Genomic DNA, 19,975 nt, shown 5'->3' with positions numbered 1-19,975 from the left:
TCAGAACCTGGGAAGTATCAGAATGGGAGGAGGTGAAGTCATGAGCTAGATGTTTCTAGATCTATAGAGCTGTATAGTCCAGTGAGCTAGATGTATCTAGATCTATAGAGCTGTATAGTCCAGTGAGCTAGATGTATCTAGATCTATAGAGCTGTATAGTCCAGTGAGCTAGATGTATCTAGATCTATAGAGCTGTATAGTTCAGTGAGCTAGATGTATCTAGATCTATAGAGCTGTATAGTCAAGTGAGCTAGATGTATCTAGATCTATAGAGCTGTATAGTCCAGTGAGCTAGATGTATCTAGATCTATAGAGCTGTATAGTCCAGTGAGCTAGATGTATCTAGATCTATAGAGCTGTATAGTCCAGTGAGCTAGATGTATCTAGATCTATAGAGCTGTATAGTCCAGTGAGCTAGATGTATCTAGATCTACAAAGCTGTATAGTCCAGTGAGCTAGATGTATCTAGATCTACAGAGCTGTATAGTCCAGTGAGCTAGATGTATCTAGATCTATAGAGCTGTATAGTCCAGTGAGCTAGATGTATCTAGATCTACAGAGCTGTATAGTCCAGTGAGCTAGATGTATCTAGATCTATAGAGCTGTATAGTCCAGTGAGCTAGATGTATCTAGATCTACAGAGCTGTATAGTCCAGTGAGCTAGATGTATCTAGATCTACAGAGCTGTATAGTCCAGTGAGCTAGATGTATCTAGATCTACAGAGCTGTATAGTCCAGTGAGCTAGATGTATCTAGATCTATAGAGCTGTAAAGTCCAGTGAGCTAGATGTATCTTAATCTATAGAGCTGTATAGTCCAGTGAATTTTACTCACCAACTGATTTGTGTCGCTTGTCTGAATCTAAGGATCAAGTGAAATGATTAGTGTTGTAACAGTGGTGAATATCCTGATGTTATTATACTTTCATATTCTTAATGCCACAACATCTCAGTGGACATTGGAGGAGGTTCATCATTCAGAGGTGGAGAGGTTTCTACCACCAGACCACTAGTGGTCTGGTGGTAGAAGGGGACAGGAAGTAGGGGCAGGTGGAGACAGGTATTTGTCCTTCTGGAAAGTTTTATCCGCTCACCGTTCCTCTTCTGGTACACAAAGACTCCAACAACAGCAGCAGCAGCAGCAGCAGCAACAACAGCCACAACAGCAACGCCAGCAAGGATGAAAACAAGGATGGGACTCTTGCCTTGAAGGTAAATCAAGAAAAAATAAATTAAGTGTGTAATGAAAGATTTGGAAAGAAACCCTCCCCCATCCATCCCTCCATCCTTGGACCACATGTCAATAGATACGTGATGATACACACACGACTAACACAACGTCAGTGTAACTATTCCTCTAGAGCTCAGGGACTGATATGAGCCTAGCCCTATTCATGTAACTCATTTACCCACAATCCACTGTGTTTTACTGCAGTGAGCTACTCCTGAGAGCTGTGTGTTTAGCCAGTAGCTTCAGCAGTTTCCAGGTACACCTGGCAGTGGTTGTGATGAGGTCAGGTGGAGGTGGTGAGACACCACCTCCATCCCCTCCAACACCAGTCTTACCCCCGTTGGTCCTGATGAGGGCGGGGTCCAGGGGGGTGGAGATGTCCTCGATGCCTTTCAGCTGGACCACACACTCGTACCTCCCCCAGTCCTCCTGTGGGACGGCCTTGAGGTTGAGGTCCACGCTGACCTGGAAGGTCCCGTCGTGGTTGGGGAGGACCTCCCCGGGGTGCTCATGGAGCTCCTGGCCGTCTCTCCTCCAGAACACCACCACACTGTCAGGGTAGAAGCCTGTAGCATGGCACACCACTGGGGAGGAGGGGCTCCTCTGGAGCAGAGACACCCGCGGACGCTCTGGAGAGAGAGAGAGAGTGAGAGAAAGAGAGGGGGAAAAGAGAGGGTGAGACAGAGAGAGAGAGGGGGGGAGAGAAACAGAGAGAGGGGGGGGAGAGAGAGAAACAGAGAGAGAGAGAGAGAAACAGAGAGAGAGAGAGAGAGAGAGAGAGAGAGAGAGAGAGAGAGAGAGAGAGAGAGAGAGAGAGAGACAGAGAGACAGAGAGACAGAGAGAGAGAGAGAGAGAGAGAGAGAGAGAGAGACAGAGAGACAGAGAGACAGAGAGAGAGAGAGAGAGAGAGAGAGAGAGAGAGAGAGAGAGAGAGAGAAAGAGAGGGAGACAGAAACAGAGAGAGAGATTATTTTATAATGTAAATGACTTTTTCTCGTCATGTATTCATTATTTCATATTCTTCCATAAGGTGCTGAGTTGCGTCCCCTTTGAGGGCTGAGTCTCGTCGGCTTAATGCAGGATATCAGGACATTTTGTGGTCACAGAGAGAGAGGGGGGGGAGAGAGGGGGGGGGAGAGGGAGAGCAAGAGAGAGCGAGGGGGGAGGGAGAGAGAGAGGGGAGGGGAGAGGGAGAGAGAGAGAGGGGGGGGGGAGAGAGGCGGGGGAAGATGTAGAGAGAGAGGGGGGGAGTGAGAGAGATCGGGGCAGAGGGAGAGAGAGCGAGGGGGGGGAGAGAGGGGGGGAGGGAGAGATAGAGGGGGGGAGGGGAGAGAGAGAGAACAGAGACTCTGAGAGGCCCACCAGGTCATGTGACTCTACCTGTTCTCTGCAGAGTGCTCTTCCCATAGGCCAGGACCATCTTCAGCCAATCAACACACTGCTTGGTGAGGAAGTACTTATTGAATTGTAATCCAGCTCTTTCCTGATCCCATCTCTGTTTGGTGCTGAAAGCCTGACGTACTGGAGCGACCCAGGTCAGGGTCTTCAGGTCCAACGCTATGAAGTCCTCTCCATCATAACCATACTGGTGATAACCATCAGTAGAATCATCCTCATCATCCCACTCACAGCCAAGTGTCCTCTGAACAATGTGGATAGCTGAGAGAGAGAGGAAGAGAGGGAGAGAGAGAGAGAGAGAGAGAGAGAGAGAGAGAGAGAGAGAGAGAGAGAGAGAGAGAGAGAGAGAGAGAGAGAGAGAGAGAGAGAGAGAGAGAGAGAGAGAGAGATGTGTGGGGGGGAGAGAGAGGGGAGAGAGAGAGAGAATAGGGGGAGAGAGAGAGAGAGAGAGAGAGAGACAGATGGAAGGACGGAAAAGAGAAGGGTAAGATTAGACGGATTTTACTTCATTAACATTAAATATCACAACACAAACCATATGAACATTATGATAACAATAACTAATATTAATAAATAGATGAAAAAATCTGACCAGCCAGAGCTCTACACCACCCTACACCACCCTTCAGCCTCGTACCCCACCCCCCCCCCCCCCCCCCTGCACCTCCCTAAACCTTTCATCTGACCAGCAGACGAGCGGAGCTAATACCGCTAGCCCGCTAGCTATCTTTGTTGTTTTATTACATCCAAGTTTATAATGGCAGGAGCTAAGGAAGTGTGTGTGTGTGTGTGTGTGGGGGGGGGGGAGCCCTAGAAATGGCTCCTGCGCCCCCTTCCTTCTCCTTTTGTTTCTTATATTTTGATTGACTACTTACGGGCGCCACCAGAGGGCGCCCACAACGCATTTGCCGCCCTAGGCGATCGCCTAGGTCGCCTATGCCGAGCGCTGGCCCTGACTTCGGGGGCATTTAAAGGCCCACTATGCAACTTTTTTAGCCAAAATTACATTAAGTATGCAGGTTGAGAGTTATGCTGATGGTTCTGCATCCATTTCTGGGTTGATTGGTGGGTGTGTCATTTACCCATGTCGCCTCTCCAGTGAAAAAGCGCATATGCAACTTGATCTGTTCGGACCGACACAATCCGGATGTGACGCAGCGGAAGTATCCTCGAAAATGTAGTCAGATTGTAGTTTCGAAAATGCTTTACGGCACAGACACACACCCAAACATGGCACCGGCTAGATATAAACAGCCAGTTGCGAGGCAATTGTTGTCCGAGGTAGGAAACCCAAACGCCGCCGTGTTTGGGTGCATGATAGAGTTTAGATTGGGTTAGATTAAATAATCTCGGATATAAATAACGATCTCATCTCATCGTCATCCGTTTATCCGGGGTCGGGTCGCGGGGGGAGCAGCTCAAGCAGGGGGCTCCAGACTTCCCTTTCCCGGGCCACATTGACCAGCTCTGACGGGGGGATCCCGAGGCGTTCCCAGGCCAGTGTTGAGATATAATCTCTCCACCTAGTCCTGGGTCTTCCCCGAGGTCTCCTCCCCAATGGACGTGCCTGAAACACCTCCAAAGGGAGGCGCCCAGTAGGCATCCTTGCCAGATGCCCGAACCACCTCAGCTGACTCCTTTCTAAGTAAAGGAGCAGCGGCTCTAATCCGAGTTCCTCACGGATTACTGAGCTTCTCACCCTATCCCGAGACGCCAGCCACCCTTCTGAGAAAACTCATCTCGGCCGCTTTTACCCGCGATCTCGTCCTTTCGGTCATCACCCAACCCTCATGACCATAGGTGAGGATAGGAACGAAGATCGACCGGTAGATCGAGAGCTTTGCCTTGCGGCTCAGCTCTCTTTTCGTAACAACGGTGCGGTAAAGCGAACGCAATACCGCCCCCGCTGCTCTGATTCTCCGGCCAATCTCACGCTCCATAGTACCCTCACTCGCGAACAAGACCCCGAGGTACTTGAACTCCTTCACTTGGGCTAAGGACTCATAAATAACGATTATCGGGTTAAATAACTTCACATGGTGTGTCTGGTGTGTTTCCAGCATTCGTAGTGTTGATCAGCAGAGAAATAGTCCGCCAAGACGTTGAGGTTGCTTAGCAGCCAGAGACTCTGTCCATTCAAGTGAACGGAGCGTTCACTCTTCGTCATAACTATCAAACCAAACATCCTTCACATTCACCGAGCGAACATTCTGAAAGTAAAATGCACATTTCTCGCTAAAAATGTTTCCATAAACGCATTTAATGGCGTAATTATGTTACTATTTCCACCCAGAAAAAAGAAAGATGTCGGCCGTATGCTTCTGTGCAAGGGTCACTACTATGGTCACTACAGTAACGAATTGCTTTACGGCACAGACCCACAAACACGGAACCGGCTCGATATAAACACAAGTAACTAATGGATTTTTATATTCATCATAGATCAGCCGACTAAAAAGAGACAGAGAAACCCAATGTCGGAGGAACAGAAGAAGAGAAAAGGGAGACAGACCGACAGAGAGGCCAGACACGAGTAAACGTTGGGCAAGCTTTTCAGGAATAGCGTGAACTGAAAGAAAAAGAAGACTGCAAATCAGACGCCGACTCGGCCGTGTTGCTTTTGAAATTGAAAGTACCCTTGGGTGAACTTTGTCTGCGTAATATTCTTGATTCTGATAGTCTCTGTACACATGTGTTTGCTCAACCATTTTTTTGAGCCCTGTAAAAATTGTTTTCTCGACCGTTTTGTTGTGATTCCTGTTTGTTTCTAGCTTGCTTGGTTGCAACCATATAAACACCTTTGTTTCCATGGGTGTTTTGCTGTTCGTATGTCTCGTCCCCCAGATACAGACTGAATCCCCGAATCCAGGTTCTTGTTTATTTCGATTATTATGTTGGCCAAACCTCTTACACTGATTGTTCTGTTCAACCTAAGATAAAATAATTATAACCTAGGGTATAAATTCTCCCCGTCAACTATAAAAAATGGTGGATTTATGTTTATTGCAATGCAAATACACCATTTTAAAAATGTATAACCTTGCCTACACTTTATGAACATCTATTTCGGACATGGCTCCGCGCATTCGCCGGCTTCTTTGAAAACAAATGCACATGGCTCGCGTAGAAGAGCATGGGGAAGGGACGTCAACGAGTTGTTACGACAGTGTTGTGAAATATCTACTACGAAGCTTTAGGGGGCGCTGTGTAGAGAAATGTGCGTGCCAAAACCAAGAAAACAGCGAAGAAATGCCCGAAGTTGCATAGTGGGCCTTTAAGAATATTAGTAGCCGTTACCTCCATTAACTATATGTCCTGTTACTTTATCTGTGAATTTAATTTTATTTGTATTTTGGAGTTAGGCATTTTTTCATGTTAACTACAATCTTTTAGAATAATTTTCATTGATTCATGAGATGAAACATATTTAGCAGTAGATAATACTGTGATCCAATAATATTGATTTAATACTGGGATTCTGGACACTGAATATCACACACAACAGGCCTTCGTCTCTTCTTAAATTGCTATACAAACACTGAGTACTACTACACTGAGTACTGCTACATTGAGTACCAATACACGTTGTACTGCTACACTGAGTACTACTACACTGTGTACTGCCATACTGACTACCTTTATTAGCGTGTGTGCACGGACACGTGCATGCGTGTGTGAGTGCGTGTGTGTTTTTAGGAACAGGGTTCGATTTCGGGGGGGGTTTGGCCCCCTCGAATGGGTTTTGGACCCCCCAAATAGGGACTAAAACGACAGTTTTGGGGGTACTGAAATACTTACGGGAAGTAGTATTTCTCAATCTGTGCTCATCATGAAAGTAATAATCTAGTGTCAAACGATTTCAAACGCACCTTCAGTGGACTGTACCATTTCTGTGCCATCAGCATCTTTTGACTTTTGTTTACTTGACATCACTCGACTATTGCTCCATTACGAAACACCGGCGGCACTGGCAGGTTATGCAGGTTATGTGTGTTCGCCGCTACCAATAGAGCTGCGAGGAGAGCTACGGCATCAAGGTGAAGGTTCCTAATGAGTTGTGAAAAAATGCAAGTCAACTAGTTTTGTAGATCATAAACAAACAAATTAGATTGAGTCACTTGATGTCATTTATTTCCTCCGTGTTATTAGCCTACTGTCCTACTTTTAGTCCAAAATAATATATTGCCTTATAGTTATTAGATTTAGTGATATAATGTACGTCCTTTATTTCAGTTAGGGAAGTAGGCAAAATTGATTTCAACGCCAGGAGGAGGGGCATTATGTCAATGCATAACATAGCGTTTATGTTCTGCAATCGCCACTGTGGGTGTACGTTCGAAGTAGGCCCATGATGTATAGACATTGTAACGTCAGTGGGGTTGGTTCAGTGTTCACTCGTTGTCAGTCACGTCAGTTAGCCTGCTGCCCGCATTCAGCTTACCGCTGCCCCAAACTGCAGGTCAAGTGAATGAGCAATCGCGAATAATCCTCCCAAAATACTTTCTGGATTAAGTTGGTGTTGTTTGTTGTTTCCCCAAGATATCTGCATGTTAGCATGTGTTTCTTTCTTCAGAATTAGCTACCTGGCATAGGCATTTCATTCAATTTCAGAAGAATGTAGGCCACACACCGTAAGTGTGTAATGATGAAGGTATGAATTTAGAGGCAGGGCTTTCTAATGACGCCATCGCCCCCCCCAATGGGAATGCTGACCCCCTAATTGGAACACTGTTTGGGAGTACGGTGAAACTTTATTCTGGGTTTAAATTATGAATATGTGAGAGGTATGTGAGAGGTAAGACATCAGATATAAACTCACTTCCTGTTTGGTTAAAGCACTTCTTCAGATCCAAAATTTTGGCCTTGAGTCTCTGCTGGGCACACAGAGCCATCCCAGTCATCGACTCCAGTTCACCGGGATGATCTCTGTATAACTGGTACATCCAGGCCTGTTTCAGAGCTATTCCCTGGATGCTGCTGTCGTAGTGCCCAATCTGAACTCCATCCACCATCGCAACAGCAACAAACTCTGGGAAGGTTGGGAGTCCAGACGACGACGTGAGGAAATACTGCAGAGAGTGAATCACTGTAGACAGACGGACAGACAGACTGACAGGTTAATACAGTTCATCACTGTAGACAGACAGACAGGCAGGTTAAGACTTTACATTACTACAGACAGACAGACTGACAGGTAGCTGTACATCACTATAGACAGACAGACAAGTTACGACAGACAGGTTAATACTGTTCATCCCTGTAGACAGAAATGCCCATGGCCCCTCCCCCTGCTCGATGGCTCCCCCTGTCCTTTGGCCCCGCCCCCTGTCACATGGCTCCACCCCCTGGCCGTCCAGGTAATGTAGGAACCTTCAGTTTGATCTTATTGACATCCAAACATCTCACTGTAGCCCACAGCACTGGCTGTCCAGACCTTCAACTACAACACAACCTGCTGCCTCTTAATATTCATGCTGACATGAATATTAAACTATTATTTAAATAACTATTACAATGTTATCATAATTGTAAGCATATTGGAGAATTTCTGTATTCGATACCGGCATTTTAACTATATTCACATTGCTATCATTGGAATGATAATAATTAATGATATAATATTCTAATTATTATATTTCATAATCATATATTGATAGCAATGATAATAATTATATTAGTGCGTGTCTGCGTGTGTGCGCATGAGTGATGATTCTCCAAGAACGTTGAAAAGTTAATAAGATACAGGGACGTGCACAGGAATTTTGAGGGGCAGTTGCTCTGACCTGAAAAAAGGGCAACCCCCCCCCCCCCCCAAAAAAATAAAAAACAACTCACAGGCTATATGAAGGACTGAGAATAACAAATAACAGGGTCTTTATAATATATTAATACAAATAAGTAAAACACTGAAATAACTACTACTAACGATAATGCAGAAAAACATGACTTGAAGAAGAAGAACATAACATGAACACAAACATAATTAAACAACATCCTATCAAGTCACTGATAAGTTTCTCCAAATTGACATTTTAAAAATGCAAAGCTTCAAAAGAGAAGCCTTCAGAACCTCTTCTTTGTCGATTGGTATGTCCTTCTCTATGGACAGCAGGAGGAGGTCAGACAGCCGCTCTTGACCACACTGATTTCGGATTTCGGAGCACATCACTACCCTGTAGTGATGTGCTCCTCTTTGCTGCCTCCTTTACTTGTCTCTCTCTCTCCTGAATCCTCCTCTTTTCCCTGGGCATTTCGGCTTCACTTAACAATAACAAACAATACCCAAAATAGTGATAAGATTTAGGCATGAACCATTTTGAATGAAAGAATTCATGTGATACATTGCTAACCCTATCATTTATTCTTCTTGTTAAAACAAAATGTTAGAAACTAACTATCAGCAGACATGTAGCTTAGTTTGCCTACCAAAAAATGTGTAGACTATGTGATAACGGGCTGCTTGTCTGCAAGCTAGCTAGCTGTCTGATTATTTAGGCTAAACGTTACGTGGCAAACTGAGCCTGGATTTATGAAGATTGTAATTCATTTCATAAAACGTGATGATGATTATTTGTTTGTTATACATCTCAAATTCACCTTTTCCGAGAACATTAAGGCAGTCGTCTCACAGGTGCCGGTTTTCCGGTCGCGTGCAGCGCTGCAGCTAAGTAAAGCATTTCAGCTTTCACACGCCGCGCGGCAACTCGCCGCCTCCATTCATTTCAATGGGGGAAGGGCGGCAGAGGGGAGGCGGCAAAAGCGGCTGTTGCCGCGCGGCAGAGTTTGCCCTCCCCCTACTGACTTTCACTCTCAGTGCCCGAACGGAATTGAATGAGGCTACGCTTACTTTATGAAATGTTTCGAGTGGCGATTTTTATTATCTAGGCCTACATGAAATTCTGCATCCATTAAATGATTAAAAAATCAATAAATATATATATTTTTTTTTTTCCTCGGAAGGGCAACCTGAGTCGAGGAGGGCATATGGGCAGTTGCCCAAGCAACCTGAGCAACCCCCCTGTGCACGTCCCTGATAAGATATCTGAGTGTTAATATAATACATAGGATTCAAAGTAGACTTAAAGTCAGTGGCAGTTTGAACATAGAGGCACAGGTATGTCTCTGCTTGGTAGGCGGCCGCTTGGCCGCTTACCAAGCAGAGACGAGGCAAGACAAGTCTAAACGTGAGAATAAAATAAAGGGTTAGGAAATAAAGTTACCCAAGCGGCTCAAATAAAAGAAAAATGAAAAAAGACGCCGGAAAGTATTTGGCAACGCTGCCAAAGATGACACTTTTTTTTACGGCTACTGTTGGGGATACAGACAGGAACAACAACGTCCAAAGCGTTGAACACGCCGCTACAGCAGCAGCAGCAGCTAGCTGTTAAGTAGCGCTAGATGAAGACCTGTGAGAAGACGTCAATGAGTAGGACTCTCATAGACTCTCTCTCCCTCTCTCTGCCTCTCTCTCTTGTACATAGGTTTGTTTGTAGAATGTTTGAAATGTTCAAACTGAACTGTTATGTCAATTCACTCACAATATCCTGGATCTTGTACATGGGTTTGTTTGTAGAATGATTGAAATGTCAATCTCAAGTGCAATGCCAATTGCACTTGAGATTTTATTTTTATTTTTTATTAACCTTTATTTTTCCAGGAATATTCTCATTGAGATTCAAAATCTCTTTTTCAAGAGAGTCCTGGCCAAGAAGGCAGCATACAAACATTTAAAGTTTCACATTAAAAACAACAAAAACACAAAATTTCACACTAAAAACAAGACACAAAACACAATAAAAAGTCACAAAGCATCAATCTAATTGGCAGTAAGTCAGTGTTCAGTTTGTGTTTAAATAGTCCTTGATCCTGCTTTTGTAATTGTGCAGGGTGATTAGGGATTCCAGTTTAAGGTATATACATACAAAGTCAATTATTCATCATGGCAATATTTGCTAAGTATATGACTGTTCGTGATGTTTCGCTAAGTATATCACTGTTTGTGGGGGTTCACCCTAACTACTTCTCTTGCTGGTTATGTTGATATTGATTTGATCTTAATAATAAACAGTGCTGGTTTGTCTGGCATTTTGGCAAAGACAGGTGTTATCTGAAACCTTATTCTCTTTCTAGTTCCATCGTTACTATTAGTTTGTGGACTGCTACACTTTGTGTGTTCTCCACTTTCCATCTTTATTTTGTAGTAAAAAAGTGTATACCTTTGGCTTGGGCCCCCAATTTGCTAAATCCGCCACTGTGAATACCTGCCTGTAAAGGGTGCAGCAAGATGAGGAAGTAAAAAAACGGTGTTTAAGTCAAGACCTTTAATGCTATCAGGCCATCAACAGCTGCAGTCATGTAGAACATTTCCGTCCAAATATCTGTCATTGTTGTAGGCTTTAAAATTAAAAACTGTCTCTGACATTGCTTATATAGTGTGTGTGTGTGTGTGTGTGTGTGTGTGTGTGTGTGTGTGTGTGTGTGTGTGTGTGTGTGTGTGTGTGTGTGTGTGTGTGTGTGTGTGTGTGTGTGTGTGTGTGTGTGTCTGTCTGTGCCACCTTGCCTTGGCCCCTTTCTGAATTGAAGCCTGTAAAGGATTTAACAAGATAAGAAGGAAGAAACACAAGAAGAATCCAACCCAACAAGAAATATTAATTGACGTAAAATGAAGGAAGAAAATAACCCTGTCTATTAGAGAACCACACGACAGTACAAACATGCTTACCCTTACTCTGAGTATTAGTATTCTAGATTAGTTTTACCTGCCTATCCACCATTCAGTCTGTACATATTTTTTCTCTGTTCTGTTTTTAAGATCGGATAAGGTAGGCCCCATACATATCTTAGCCTTGGGCCCCCATTTTGCTAAATCTGCAACAGGTTAAAGTACACGGATTCCCTCCTAACTGAAGGTTAATGTTTGGTTCTGATAATAGATTGTACATTTGGGAATGAAATCATCAAACCAGTGCTCTGGATCGTTTTCACAATTGAAACCAGAATAAATGTTCTAATATTAGTTTAAATACTCTCAGTAAAAGCTGAATCATGTTGTGGATTAATTTAACTCATTAAAGAGGATAATCAAATGCTTTTCAACCAAATTAGGGAATCTAAGCATCGTTTCAGGGACCATTAACAAACCTTTTGGAAGGATAGTTTTGAAAAGTGAAAACTGTCTTCAGTCTTACCTGAGGACACACCGTGACCAAAGACCAACAGCAGCAGCGCTATTAGCGCCTTCATATCGATGTATTCAGAAGAACAGCTCGATGAGATTATCCACAGAGACGTGACTCAGACTCCAGCATCAGACGCACTGACCAGGAAACCTGCAAACAAGAGACTGATCACAAGGGAGAGGCCGGTCTGGACCAATAGGAATTCAATACAGCTGTGAGGTCATTAGTTTCCAGGAGAACTTAAAAGTGAAACTAACACACACACACACACACACACACACACACACACACACACACACACACACACACACACACACACACACACACACACACACACACACACACACACACACACACACACACAGGTAACCCGGTACTCGATGGCGCGGGTTCCAGGTATAAATGACACGTGTAGTCGGGGGTTCAAGCCGTACTCGGCATTTATCATCAGTAACCGGGGTATACAGGGTCCATATACATAAGACTTAGGGTCTCCGTGAGCCTCTAGTTCGCTGTCATCCCGTGGGCTTCCTTGCTCTCCATGGTTCCCGGTCCCGTCTGTCTGTCCTCGTGGCCCTTTTAAAATGGCTCCCACTCCGTCCAGCAGGTGTCCCCCAATCACGCTGATTGGGGAGAGAGACGTGGTGCTCTCTGTCGCCAGTCGGTGGGTGGCGGCGGTATATGCCACACACACACACACACACACACACACACACACACACACACACACACACACACACACACACACACACACACACACACACACACACACACACACACACACACACACACACACATTTAATTCTGTATTTGAATCCACCAATCACATTACAAGAGACAAGATTCAAATATTTCAGAGATAAGATAAGTCATTGTTCAAGGGTACAAAAAACATTTTCTGCTGGAGAGCCCAGCCTTAACCCACTGAAAACACGGTTGTGGACATGCCCCAAGCTTCCAAAAATAAACACTATTAGCTTGCATTGGTAGCCTAGCTGCCTAGGTCCCTTAGTATTTCCAGAATGGGCTGGTATTTAATGATTTTATCGTTGAAAGCAATTTCCATGTACAGATCAAATTCACAGCCTATCTCAAGTAAGAGCACTTCCCTTCTGTCTCTGTTTAAAAACACGACGTCAGGGGTATTTGGGATACCTGGGTGCACACACTGACACACGGCTCTCAACCGCTTCCGCTAACTTGTAATGCGTGGACAAAATATCACAGCGCGCTTTACGGGGCGATCACCGGACGTATCTCCAGGTGTGTGACGTAAACAGCTCAGTTCTAGCGCTCAAGCTGCTCGGACCTCCCCGTGGGTTTGGTTCTCTGGCTCCCACGCGCTCTCTCTGCTGCCGTCGCTCCAGCGCAACACACACACACACACACACACACACACACACCCACACACACACACACACACACACACACACACACGCACACACACACACACACACACACACACACACACACACACGCACGCACACAGCACCGCGCGACTAATTCTGCCGCTGATAACTGGTGGTGCGGACTCTGGAGAGTCAAGGTCGATACTCGCCTCTGATAGATTGAAGTCTATGGAGACTTACGCTTCACACGCACACTCACACAAACAGGCAGACAGACAGACACACGCACACACCGCTCTCAACGCCGGTGAAAAATTAGTAAGGCACAGTAACTTTGATGAGTGACTTTAATCTGATTACTGGTTTGGAAATAGCAACACGTAAGATTGCTAGTTACTGAAAACTGTGGTCCGAGGCCAGCACCGCGTTACTGAGTGTTGCGTTTTTGCTCTTGAAGAAAGTAGTCCAATACTTGGTCGCTTTTAACTCACTTTATTTGTTAAAGTAGGCATATTTCGGGATGGTAACTATGAAGCATAAGGGAGGGAATTGTATCTAACACGTATTGGAATAATATCGGGCACTACTTCGAGTCCCTGGAAAAGACCCAGGACTCTCGGCCGAGCTCCTATTGATTCTGGCCTCTCAAGCTGAATTCCGCGCTGTTGATCGTCAAGTGGGCGTGGCCTATGTGGAGTGGGCGTGGCCGGTGTGACGTAATGGCTCCGCCATCCTCACCTGTCTAAAGGTGCTGCCATCTGTGGCTGGAGTAGTTATTGCAGCTTATGTGTTCGATCCTGCATCCTAGTGGCTATGTGAGGGTAATGCAGCTTGTGTGTTCGATCCTGCTTCATATTGGCTATGTTGGCGCAGTTTATGTGCTTAAAATACGTAACAAAAGTAACGCGTTACTGGCATCACTGCTGGTGACGGTATTGTCTCTTCACCCTGCTCCACCTAGTGAACGCAACACAATGATGATCTCACTTTAGTACACAATACAACACAATACCATGAAACAACCAGACTTTCAGTACGCAACCCAATAATCTCACCTTTAGTACATAAAAAAATACGATCTGACTTTAATGACAAACCAAATTGAAAGTAAGAGCCAAGGTCAAAGGTTATTTGTTAATATTTACAATACAGTTCATTACAACGCAACACAACATTGTAAAATAATCTTGATAAATTACGACATGTTTTTTATTGTCGATGAATCAGACACCGTGTGCAGTGACCACAGCTACCATTCAGCGGTTTTTTTGACGAAAGGAGACAAGATGGAGGCCGGTGTTGTGGCAGTTTGTACAGTTGCTGTTGTGGTGCTCCTGACCTCTGGCGGGAAGCCAGGGGTCAATATTCTCAATTCTCTTGCTCCGTTAAAAAACAGATCTGTTTCTTTCTCTGTCTCCGCCCCTTGGTTCAACCCCTACCTTCGTCTGATGAAAGCCAAAGGTCGGCAACTTGAACGGCTCCATAAAAAACCGGCCTCACCATTCACAAAGAAATGTACAATAATCACATTTTAGACTAGCACTAAAACCCACTACTGCTCCAGTAGAATCACTGCCAATAAAGACAACTCCAAGTCACTGTTCTCCCTACTCAACAATACCACTAAACCCCAGGACTCCCTCCGCCCCTCACCTGTACACAACCTCCTTCTGCAACTCCATTATGTCCTTTTATCACTTCTAAAATCCAGAATATCCACCAGCACCTTGGATTAATTCCTCACCTCAGCATCTCGACAGACTTTCACCCATCGTCACTCTCTCTCTCCTCCTTCCAGCTCCCCACTCTCTCAGAAAGAGAGAGTGAACAAAACAACAATACTCTCTCTCCCCACTCTCTCAGAAAGAGAGAGTGGGGAAATAAAAACTGGTTCACTCTCAACTTCCTCAAATTAAATAGCAGTAAAACGGAGGTTCTACTCATTGGCACAAAATCAACCCTATCAAAAACGAACATCTTTTCAGTCACCACATAGATAATTCCACTGTTGCACCCTCCTGTTAGATTAAGAGTCTGGCTGTCATCCTGGACCGTACGCTATCCTTTCAACCCACATCAATAACATCCCCCGGTCTGCCGACTTCCACCTACGATACGTCAATCGCCTCCGCCCTTCCCTGACCCCCGCTCTGCCGCCGTCCTCGCCCACAGCCTCCTCACCTCCCGTGTAGATTACTGCTACTCTCTCCTTCACGACCTCCCTCACAAACCCCTCCATGAGCTCCAACTGGTCCAGAGTTCAGCTGCTCACATTATAACTGGAGCCCCATCCACCCACCACACCACCCCTGTCCTCCAGCAGCTCCACTGGCTCCCGGTTCAGTGCCGTCTCAAATTCAAAGTCCTCCTGTTTACATTTAAGGGTGTCCACAACCTCGCTCCCCCATATGTGTCCGACCTCGTCCACGCGCCCACTCCCTCCCGCTCCCTCAGATCCTCTAACTCCGTACACCCGTCTGTCCCCTCTGCCCGTCTCACCACCACGGGGCCCAGAGCCTTCAGCCGCTCTGCTCCCCGTCTCTGGAATGCTCTACCACCCGAACTCAGAAACATCACCTCATTTCCACTTTTCAAATCACATCTCAAAACCCATCTGTTCAAAACTGCCTATTCCACCTGATGCCAATAACTATGTCTGTGTTGTTACAATTTTCTTCTTTCTTTATTAGTATATTTTTTATTTTTTATTAATTGTGTTCCTCTCAAATGACTTTTGTGTACCTCTGTATGGTGTCCTTGAGTGCCGAGAAAGGCGCCTTTAAATAAAATTATTATTATTATTATATGATTTCCAGAAAACACGTTTTTTAATCTGTTGGAAATAGCTTTTTGGAAAAAACAATATCCAAGCTTTCAGAGAGATCAAGCATGAACCGGTGAACATAGAAGAGGATCCACCAGGGGGCAGCACCTGATCCGGATGGACGGTTAGGAACATGTTCCTAACTTCCGGTACGGGCGAGCGGACGACTGGACGCCCGGAGGAGGCTCACATGTGACCGTGCTTGTAACTCCCCTTACGCACACAATCACGTCAAAACCAGGCCCAAAAGACTGTCTCTGGCCTGGGGAGACATGAGGCCAGAATCGACATCATTCTGAATGGACACCAGCCCTGGACCCGGGTATCTGATGGGATTGATAGTGGGATAGGAGTTTCTATTTTTTCCAGGTGACGTTGAGTGTTTTTGTGCTACCTTCAGTAAAAGCGAACAGTGGTATAAGTATCTGTACTGGGAGGCCATGGTCGGACGTAATAGATTGTGATTTTTTACAATTTGATTGTGAAAAATTAGCACATGTCATTTGTACGTGATCATTTGTATCCTAAGGGTTGCATGATTTTGAGGTTATCGTCGTCGTCGTCGTCGTCGTTTGTGTAATTTCCTTTAGAATTATCACACAGGGATTGCTACATTCAGCAGCATGTTCAGTGTCTCTCCGTCCAGTTGTACCAGGCCTCTACGGCCATGTAAAATTATTACCCGTGCTTTTATCCTCCACGACATCTGCATTATGTACCGCTTGCCAATCCCTGACCTCCCAGATGATGATGACCCCGAGGGAGATGTCCCAGTCCCTGTCCCATGTAACACTGGCATGCAAGTGAGACAAGACCTCATAAGGAGGAGATTCATGTGAAGAAAAAACACAATAAACCACACATGAAAACCTCTGAGTGATTGCTGTTTTATTCTAGGTTCAACATTCTTTTTTTTTTTTAATCAGACTTGGCTTGGGCAAGGCGAAGCTTCTCCCTCTCGACGAGCAGCTTTTCCCTCTCCACCTGCAGGAGTTGCTCCTGAGTACGCCTCAGCATTCTAACTTCCTCCAAAAGCTGACCTTGAAGGGAGACCACGTCCACTGTGCTGCGTCTGGGTGGGGCATCTGTATGAAAGGTTTCCGAGATTAGCTGTGATAATGTCCATAACAAATAAATAGATAAATCTACACTAAACACTGACAACAGCACGACTCGTACGGCTATGAAGAGGTAATGCAGCTACAATAAAAACTGGGAAACTTTCATTTCCTGGCAGTACCGCGGGAAGTAGGGGTGCTGGGGGTGCTGCAACACCCCCTGTCCGAGGCCCTGTCTTATCACAGAAAACGATAATTTCTAAAAACTCCGGCCAAAGTGGAGATTTCTGAAAACGCCGGTTATGTGTTGTCGTGTCAACGGGGAGAAACGGGATTTTTGGTTCTGAAGCTTCACATTATGCACCAGGAAATGCTTAACGTCATGTGAGCGCCCGCTGTACCGTATTGGTCCGAATATAAACACAAACCCCATTGTAAGACGACCTATGTTTGGAAAAAAGATTTGAAGACCAGATCTTCTTTTTATAAATAAATAAATTGTATTCATTGAAATAATATACGAAAATAAAAAGGCATAGAATAAAACACTGCATTGCCACTAAACAGTAGTGCAAATAGGCCGTACTGATGTGAACACCAAAGACTATTCCTGACACTCCTCTGTTTCGGCCCGTGGCAAAGCGGGTCATCGTCGCTGCTGTCCAAGGCATTTTGAGACGCAGCATTTATTTAATGCTCATATGACCTAGTGCTGGAAAAAAGTTACATGAAAAAGTGTGAGGGGAGCGGTGGTGCGCTAAAAGCAGCTGGATGTGAACCATGGTGTGAAGGAAGTGAACACAATGATCGATTTTCGACTTTGCGCGCATGCAGGGCCGACGGACTGCGGGGACAAGGGGGACAGTTGTGGGGGGGCCCAAGGCAGAGGGGGGGCCCATGAAAAAAAAAATTAAAAAAAAATTACTTATCGGCCACTTCTCCCCCCCCCCCCCCCCCCCCGTCAACAATCGCTCCATACCCCCCCCCCCCCCCCCCCCCGTCAACAATCGCTCCATACCCCCCCCCCCCCCCCGTCAACAACTTAGCGCAGGGGGGTCCATCAGTACCTATAGCATAGGGGCCTAGGATTTGGTGCAACGGCCCTGCGCGCATGCACTGGTGTAATTGAGCTGCGCTGCTATATATCTTTTTTTATCAATGTAGCGAGTTGCGAGTCTAGTGCAGGCTGAGTTTTTTTTTTCCTGCACCTCCTGCTGAGAATACGTTCCCGCGGCTACTAAACTTTCATTTCCTGGGTGAAACCAGTGCAAGACGAATCTGGTAACGTTTTGTGTGAAGTTTGAAGAGTCATTTTTCCGTTTCAAACGGAGGAGATGAATACGACGTGAAACGACAGACAATGCGAGACTCATAAAAAAAAAAGTAGGTTTTCTCATGTGAGAGATCTTGGGAAGTATATCTTATAAATAGGATATATTTGTTAGTTGTTCTTTTGCAGGCTGTTACTTGCTACTGAATCAACCAGATGGCAAAGCATAGTAATGTTATAAGCAAAGGGGCAGAATAGATTTTGTTTTATTTTTATAAATGTTCTTTTAGACTACCTCGATGCCTTGGTATCCCACATTGTCCCACACAAACGTAGTCTTTGACCCACATCTGGTGAATTGGGATCTGGTCACCCCACCTGAATGGGCCCAATCTTATTTTGAATTTTGACCGTGGCACAAATGCAGACAGAAATCGGCTTTAGGAACCGTTGAGTTTGTTGAAACCGAGTTCCGGCTAATTTGGATGGAAACACAGCTTTTCATTATTAACACAGCGTCAGTGTAACTATTCCTCTAGAATCTGTTCTGGAGCTCAAGGTCACTCTGGGACTGATCTGAGCCTAGCCCTATTCATAGAACTAATTTACCCACAATCCATCGTGTTCTCCTGAAGTGAGCTACTCCTGAGAGCTGTGTGTTTACCCAGTAGCTTCAGCAGTGTCCAGGTACACCTGGCAGTGGTTGTGATGAGGTCAGGCGGAGGTGGTGAGACATGTGTTCCCCACCTCCATCCCCTCCAACACCAGTCTTACCCCCGTTGGTCCTGATGCGGGCGGGGTCCAGGGGGGTGGAGATGTCCTCGATGCCTTTCAGCTGGAACAACACACTCGTACCTCCCCCAGTCCTCCTGTGGGACGGCCGTGAGGTTCAGGTCCACGCTGACCTGGAAGGTCCCGTCGTGGTTGGGGAGGACCTCCCCGGGGTCCAGCTGCTCATGGAGCTCCTGGCCGTCTCTCCTCCAGAACACCACCACCCTGTCAGGGTAGAAGCCTGTAGCATGGCACACCACTGGGGAGGAGGGGCTCCTCTGGAGCAGAGACACCCGCGGACGATCTGGAGAGAGAGAGAGAGAGAGAGAGAGCGAGCGAGCGAATGAGGACATGCACCGTGGTGTGCTGAATCGATTTGTCTGTAAAGTCACGTCACACACTGACTCAAATATTCACATCATATGCTTCGACCAATCCTGTTGCTGGAGGCAGAGTTATTTGCAGACAAACTAGACCAGCACATGAACATCTTAAAATGTAAATACAGACATTCCTGTATAATTAAGGTGTATGATGGCTCCCTCTGCTGGACAACAGTCTCACACCAAACTACATTTTCCGTTTGAACCAACGTAGCAGTACATTGATGTGAGACGGGTTGGTGGACTGAACGTGTTGAAGTAGCAGAGAATGGCCTGCAGGGCAGTATGTACATTGTTAAATACATGAATAGGCTTGAATTTAGTAGCAATATGGAGGTTTCATATTTTTACAAAATGCATTATGTGAACATTGCTGAATAACAATCATGTATATTAAATGTATTGCAGGAGTTTAGCTTGACATTAACCAAGTTAAAGGACAATTAAATGAACCGCACCAAACATGTAGAAGTCAATGTGGGATTTTAATAAACAAAAACACTTGACAGAAG

General features: G+C 45.4%; 1 protein-coding gene across 1 annotated transcript; it reads right to left on the bottom strand.

The window, feature by feature from the left end:
* Positions 1-837: 837 nt before the first annotated feature.
* On the bottom strand, positions 838-11,974 carry LOC115535442 (major histocompatibility complex class I-related gene protein). The gene is made up of 5 exons (XM_030346651.1): positions 11,818-11,974; positions 7,449-7,715; positions 2,612-2,890; positions 1,566-1,859; positions 838-1,204 (listed from the first exon to the last, which is right to left on the bottom strand). Exons 1-5 carry the CDS (start codon positions 11,870-11,872, stop codon positions 933-935), a joined length of 1,167 nt encoding a protein of 388 aa, XP_030202511.1. The 5' UTR covers positions 11,873-11,974; the 3' UTR covers positions 838-932.
* Positions 11,975-19,975: the final 8,001 nt, after the last annotated feature.

Source organism: Gadus morhua, chromosome 22, assembly GCF_902167405.1.
Source record: "Gadus morhua chromosome 22, gadMor3.0, whole genome shotgun sequence".
NCBI lineage: Eukaryota > Metazoa > Chordata > Actinopteri > Gadiformes > Gadidae > Gadus > Gadus morhua.
This window is presented reverse-complemented; position numbering and strand designations above follow the sequence as displayed.